The sequence below is a fragment of the Oncorhynchus gorbuscha genome, linkage group LG06, assembly GCF_021184085.1.
Source record: "Oncorhynchus gorbuscha isolate QuinsamMale2020 ecotype Even-year linkage group LG06, OgorEven_v1.0, whole genome shotgun sequence".
Taxonomy (NCBI): Eukaryota; Metazoa; Chordata; class Actinopteri; order Salmoniformes; family Salmonidae; genus Oncorhynchus; species Oncorhynchus gorbuscha.
The window spans coordinates 62,359,720-62,367,054 of NC_060178.1; the positions used below are offsets into that span (position 1 = coordinate 62,359,720).

General features: G+C 42.7%; 1 protein-coding gene across 1 annotated transcript; it reads left to right on the forward strand.

Annotated features, from left to right (window-relative positions):
- The first annotated feature begins 224 nt into the window (after positions 1–224).
- LOC124037205 (fibroblast growth factor 8-like) lies at positions 225–6,794 on the forward strand. The gene is made up of 5 exons (XM_046351875.1): positions 225–993; positions 1,092–1,128; positions 2,153–2,333; positions 4,216–4,322; positions 5,518–6,794. The coding sequence occupies exons 1-5, from the start codon at positions 962–964 to the stop codon at positions 5,800–5,802; spliced, it is 642 nt and encodes a 213-aa protein (XP_046207831.1). The 5' UTR covers positions 225–961; the 3' UTR covers positions 5,803–6,794.
- Positions 6,795–7,335: the final 541 nt, after the last annotated feature.

A 7,335-nucleotide genomic window follows, 5' to 3' on the forward strand; every position in this document is an offset into this window, starting at 1 on the left:
AGGAACGTTCCGTTAACTCTTGTTATTTCATTAATTCCATCGGTAATTCGGCGCAGAAGCGTCATTGCGCACTGGGTATGTAAGACTCCTCCTGCTTCTCCTCGCAAGTGTTGACTTTTCCTCAGGTGAATATATGTTTTAAATGCAGGGGGAGGGGGGTGGCTTTTGTTCTGCAGAAAAAGGGGGCTTGTTCCTCGCAGATCGTCCTTCCATTTTAACCAGGGGTGTGAGTGCGAACAAGGGGTTGACATTGGAGCCTGCGATGGGAGGAGAGGAGGGGAGACTGGAGAGTCGCCAGTCCTGCACTACCGATCAATGAGGCAACATCACCCGTTCTGAACGCAAGGGACGCGCACGTTATTCACCACCGAGAAGCCCGATATATAAACTCTCAACAACCGGCTAAACTGGAAGAGAGCTACTGAGGATTCTCTGAAGGAATTACAAAGATAAATATTACAGCGGATGAACTGTCATCTTCATTGGCATAGGATGACATTGTTTGCTTTTGCATTTGTATTCTTATTATTAGAAAACTCACCAGCGCTTTTGACAAAACTTGAATGCACCTTTTCTAAGTGCACTTAAACGTTGGTAAACTAGAGGGCCGCCTGACCGACAGACAGACACTTATCAATAATCATTCATCATTGTTATCAATTATCATTTTCAGTTTAGCATTTCACTGTCAAGGTTGACGATAATTCGTGAGCGTCCGTCTTTTCAAAACAGGCTATGGACATTTATTTGACGTGAAATGTAGCCCATTTTTTACAACGACAAAAACATAACCACGTCCTCCAGCCTTGGTCGTTTGGGATTTTAATGAAGTCTTTGAAGAGCGAGGATTGCAACCGAAACCAGTGTTTCACAAAGCCTATCTTTACCAAATAACCTCGATTTTGAAACACTGCAAGCCCTGTCAGCTGCATTTATCGAAGGAACAATCAACACAATCAACATGCGACGCCTCCCATCCCAGTTGAGCTATCTGTGAGTATTTCCTGCAACTCTCAATTCTCCTTCTGTTGATTAATGTGTGATTTACGTGCCCTAATGTATAATAACTCATTTATGTTTCTCTTTTTCAGGTTCCTACACTTCTTTGCATTCTGCTACTATGCTCAGGTATGTCCATATGCATGTGATTTGAAATGTAACATTTGTTTTAATGATTGATTGTGATTTTAAATATCTCACGCGTTTTCGATTCATTTACCAATCGTTTACAAATGGTTCAGTCTCAGTGGATTTATTCATTATTGGATAAAACTGTAAATCTCATTGGACGACATGTCGTTATTTTAGCATCTTGAAAATTCGTAGAACATCAAATGTAAATGGTTAAAACATATGGTTTCTGGGACTGAAAGCACGGGGTAATAATAGCGAGCAGTGAGGGAGAGAGAGGTGATGGATCGTCATATCATTTGTGATATAACATATCAGCTGGGCCCCAAGGCGCAAGGGGCAGCGGGCGCGCTGCATGCCGCCCGCGTCACAGCTTGGCAGGTATCTTGCGAACATACTTCCCTCGCGCAGGATGCGTGGGCACAGAAGGGGCATCGCGTGGGGAAAGGCAAGTCTGAAAAATCTCTTGGGGTTCAAATATTAGGGCCAGGAGTCTCCATCATTGTTCCTTAGCTGTCGTTTCTTGAAACAGACACGAGGGCGTATGGCTAAGTGTCAAATAGGGACACGTTTAAGGTAGTCATTAATATGCCCACTTGCTCCATTTTATTGTGAGTTAAATATTAAACATTTATTATGTATAGCCTATTTTATATTTTAGACGTGTTTAGTATCTATCTAACACCACGCTATCTGCCTGCACTCACTTTTACGCACACGCTGTTGCACCTTGCGCCCACTTTTTCAGTTCAAGGTTTTCCTACATTACAAATTATGCATACATCATTTTAAGGAACTGTTGGCCTTGGCATTAGTATTAAATCATTATGGTCTATTGCATTTTATCAAGTGGTGCGTTTTTAGGCCTAAAGAAAAATGGAAACATATTTTCAAATTGGCTTATTTTGGTTTTAGAGCAAAATTAGGATATTATTGCTTAAAACATAGGCAACTGTAATTAGCCTACTTTGAGGCCATTTTTTTCAAAATACTGATTGTGATGACATTTAATTTCTGACAGGTAACCAATCAGTCCTCGCCTAATTTCACGCAGCATGTAAGCGAACAGAGCAAGGTGACGGACCGTGTGAGCCGCAGGTTAATTCGGACCTACCAGCTTTACAGCCGAACCAGCGGGAAGCACGTGCAGGTTCTGCCCAACAAGAAGATCAACGCCATGGCAGACGATGGAGATGTATACGGTAAGCCCAATATACAAACGTTGTGTACTTGTTTCAATTTCCTCACACTTTTTTCAGTTTTAACTAACCAAAATGCATTAAGTTTAAAACTATAAACTAACTAACTAATTAACGTAGGCCCTATGGATATAACAGTGTTGGGCTATGCATATAGGCATATAGGGTCTAAAGGCCCATTTTCTTTGTATTACAATCATGTGCAAGAACCCACTGGGTAACAACTGGTTGGATCATCATTTCAACCCCCAAAATCTATGTGATGACGTTGAATCAACGTTAAAAACGATGTAAGGGCATTTAAAATATTTTTCACCCAACTTTTAACATAAATCCAATGACATGGTGACATTTCAGTTGATTTCACGTTGACAACTCAACCAAATGTAGGCCTAAATACAAACTATTCATTGAACTGACATCTATGCACAGTGGGAGGTTAGTAAACTAATACAGCGACTACATTAAACATAAGTTGTTTTTCTCTATTTTTTTTACGGTAAATAACACGCCACGGTATCTATCAGGTATTGTTGAGAAGAGGCCGCGGACCTCAAATTTAAATTGGATTGAATATTGTGCTGTAGGTGATTCTCCAGAGAAACGCATGTCTGGAAGAGCCATTATAAATAATTTTACCTTAACGTTCTGAACATTTTCTGCATAGCTCTCTCTCTCTCTCTCTTTACTCTGACCAGCTTACTAAGAAAAATAGACCGCGCTGAATTTCCAACTAGTCCGCTTGCATTTTACGCACAGTTTCCCCTGGACAGCCAGGCTACATTTATCTAATCATATTTGCATATTCACAAAGATGGATATTTTGTTCAGACTTGGAATTTCTATTTTAAAATAAAACGTTTTTTTTTTATTGACATTAAATGGTTTTAGAATTAAATATAATTTGGCAGCAAACTGGACCTTTGGTTCTGTGTGTATCCTGTCTAATGTGGTTTATTGAGTGTGTGTGTTTGTGGTTTGCACCAGGGGGTGTGGAGGTGCTCCGGTCACCTGTGCCAGTGCCACCTTTACCCTGGTAGCAGCTTGTATGTGTGGGTCTGCAGCTGTGGCTTTTATTGTTAAGTCCAACCATCTGATTATAACTGTAACTCAATGACCACAGTGTGCATGAATCAAAGAGGGGTTAGAATCTCTAATAAGGGACGTACAAGTGGCTAACATTTTGAAATGTCCGTAGTCCTATTTGTTGAATTCTGATCTGTTTTAACAAGAATAGAGTCTGAGCAGTAAAACTACCAGATGCACCATGGGTTATTTATTTCTCCCAATGTTGGTCTATGAATGTGTGTGTCATCGTCATGTAGGTAGGGGGGTGGGAATAATAACGGTTTGTAAGCCTATGAAAAGTTTATTTTTAATGGCTTTGTCGACATGGCGTGCCTCCGTGGAAGGCCACAACAACATAGATAAACACATTTGAGTTTGATAAACCCACACCTCCTTATTTTACAACCATAGAAGCAGTTGTGAGACTTACAGTACACATAGACACATAGATAAACCATTGAACATACTTCTGTTTATGTGTTTTCTTTCTTCTGATTCCAAGCGTGATCTATGAATGTGGTGCTTATGTGTGAATTGAGTAGAAATGTAAATAAACATGAAAAAAAAAGTTGATAGTCCTTCCAGGATGGCCTCTTCAGTTTTCAAAGAATTGAGGTACACATGTTTTTGTCATTCTGCAAGAATTTAAGCTTGCGTAAATCCTCAGGAATGGTCCCCACAGGTTTTGTGTGTGTGTGTGTGTCTGATGATATATAGAGTTTGCTCGTATTAAAAGTATAAACTGAATCAACCAAACGATGTCTTTGAGCAATGTGCCATTACTAATAGTGATAATAAAACCCCTTTGTTTCCTCAGCCAAACTCGTCGTAGAGACGGACACGTTTGGAAGTCGCGTGCGGATCAAAGGAGCAGAGACAGGACTCTACATCTGCATGAACAAGAGGGGGAAGCTGGTCGGAAAGGTAGAGAGAACAGTTCCTCTGAGCACTCCACTGAGGGTTATGATCATTTTCCATTGGCTCGGGCTTTCGAGGTTCTTCGTCGGTGGTTCCACTGTTTGATTATATTGTAGTTCTGTTTGGGGGTTCTAAGACCAGTGGATTTTGTATGGCCAGTCTGCAACAGTTCTTACCATAGTTCAGTGTGGCCGTGGTTCTGTTTGTTGGTTCTCTAGAGCTAGGCTCCAGAACCGTCCACCCCTGGTAGGTTCTGCATGTGAGAGGGGTCGTTGTATGTTGTTGGAAGTCTCCTCCTCTGTGTAACGTGTTGTGGGTCCGAGGGTGTCTCTGCTCCTCTCTCGCTGTGCTGGCTAATAAACAGGGCTGCCATCCCCGCCCCCCCACAGAACCCTGCCAGGTGCACCATCTGCCCTGAGCTGCCTCTCTCTGCCATACTGGCCCAGCAACAGCCTGTGTGTGTGTGTGTGTTTAAATGACTATGCGTATATTTGTGTATGTTGCACTTGCTAGCTGGCTGCATGGATGCTAGATTTATTTTTAACAGCCCATTTTGTCCATCTAGGTTGAGCTCGTTGAGCTAAGTTACTGTTGCCGGTGTGTGACGTGTCACAGTCCAGTGGATTTTGGGCTGGAGGGGTTGTGGGAGGACGCAGGGCCTAGCTACTGCTCACAATACAAGAGCACAAACTCCCTTCGCTCTCACTGTAGAAGCCAGCAGGAAAATAAAAAATCCACCCTGTCGGACCATTTCTCAAAACGTAGAGATAGATAGAATGGATGCTAGTCAACCATGTATTTGATTGTACCGAAGGGAGACTAGTCTAGTTTATCCACACATGAAGCTGATAAAGAATTTGAACTCCTGAGGTATTTCTCCTATGATGGTGTCTTAGGCTGCTGACCCGTGAGTGGTCCTTGGTGCACTGCCTGCGTCTCTGTGTTTACTGAGGGGGGAGACTCATCGCTTACTGTCATCCCCCCTCTCTGATCTGGGCCTGTAATGGTTGTAGCATATGCTTCATGTGTGTGGGGAGGGCTGCACGCATGTGTATTTGTGTGTGTGTGTGCAGGGACATACTGTTCGGGCTAGCCTTCATACATCTGATATTTTCCATCTGTAAATCTTCATCGAAAGCTCCTTCAGAACCTCAGACTGACCTGGTATGTATGTGTGTGTGTGCGTGTTTGTCTTTCACAGAGAAATGGGCAAGGCCACGACTGCATCTTCTCAGAGATTGTCCTGGAGAATAACTACACGGCGCTGAGGAACGCACGCTACGAGGGCTGGTACATGGGTTTCACCAGACGTGGACGTCCCCGGAAAGGCTCGCGAACGCGGCAACACCAACGCGAGGTCCATTTTATGAAACGATTGCCTCTGGGATCCCATCCCACCCATCCGGCCCAGCACAAGCCCTTTGACTTCGTCCACTACCCCTTCAGCCCCAGGACTAAACGCACACGCTTCTCAGCCGAACGCTGAGGGGGGTCAGAGAGGGAGGAAAAGAGGAGGAGGAAAAAAACACTGACTGAAGCTGAAATGAACTCCTCTGTCCAAAACCTCTAGAGACATTTGTTTTTGTACTGAACATTACTATACCTAACATGTAGTTTTTACAATTTTTGACAGAAAGTAAAGAAAACAGAAACAAATAAGAAGTCTATTTTTGTACTTGAGACTTTTAGTACTGACCTGTGTTAAGTTGTTTCTAGATGCACATAACTCATCGGACATTTGGGGTGCTGACCTCTCTCCGTAGAGAGTGGACCTTTTATCATCTCTGTATTTTAGGTTGTGTTTTTACTTTTGTTTGACGGTTCAGAGTTGTTTGGACTCACACTTGCTGCTCCAAGAGACTTGAAGGGCCCTGATCGACCGCACTGCCAGAATACGCTGTGTTCAGCGACACATACAGTACACACCCCACGCACACACACACACACACACACACACACACACACACACACACACACACACACACACACACACACACACACACACACACACACACACACACACACACACACACACACACACACACACACACACACACACACACACACACACACACACACACACACACAAAGCATAAATGCTGCGTTCAGGAGCTCAGTATTGGGTAATGTCGCGTTCAGTCTTACACACAGCCACGGCACCTCTGCTTTGAACACTGTGGTGTGCCCCTGCTACGTCTGGAATTCTATACAGACAAACACAGTTAAAGCAAACAGAGCTTTAAGGACACACAATGGAACATGTGGCAGCTACATTGATAATCAAAGGTTTCTTGCTATAGTTCTAACTAAATTAGAGGTATAAAAATGCATCGACATGTAGGAAACTCCCTTTGATTTTGTTGCCCTTTGGTTTGTCTGTTTTTATACATATATAAATCTATTTTTATTTGAGGATGTGTGCAAATAATTTTAATGACGGGATATTTATTTAAAATGTGTAATAAATGTACATTAGAATACGGATATTAAACTCTTGTTGGTTAAATGGTTGTTGTACACTCATTGAACCGCACTTGGAAAGTGGAAGTGTCATTAAGCACACACTGGAGATGGCTCAAGTCACTCCACGCGCACACGCACAGGTCACTTGGATCACAAAAGCATTCTGATGATACGTAAAACAGAAGGTCATCCCTTCCCAGCCTTCAAGCCCTTAATGCAGACATCTAAATCCCTTGAACTCTGTTGTTAAGAGAGATGTCTTTCTATTTGCTGTTTCTCTGAGTTGATCTTAGAAATGTCAACTTTACAGCTGGAAATGTTTTCGTTCTCCAACCATGCAGTAGAAAAATATCTATCTGTAAAGTTTGATAAAGAGTTGGGAAGAGATTCCCTCCTGCTTTGCTCTGTTTGAAATGCTACTCTTATCCCCCTAGAAGGCCAAGCAGCAGTCTATAGCAAGCCGTGTAAGACTACAGCAGGTCACTGATGTTGGAGCCCTTTAGCATATAGAAATGTGTTGGTCTTCTTCTGCTTGGTCCTCCTGAGATGATATCAA

Coding starts and splice junctions, on each gene's coding strand:
- LOC124037205 (XM_046351875.1), top strand. CDS start 962: ATGCGACGCCTCCCATCCCAGTTGAGCTATCT. Junction 2,334..4,215: donor AGACGATGGAGATGTATACG/GTAAGCCCAATA, acceptor TTGTTTCCTCAG/CCAAACTCGTCGTAGAGACG. Junction 4,323..5,517: donor GGGGGAAGCTGGTCGGAAAG/GTAGAGAGAACA, acceptor TGTCTTTCACAG/AGAAATGGGCAAGGCCACGA.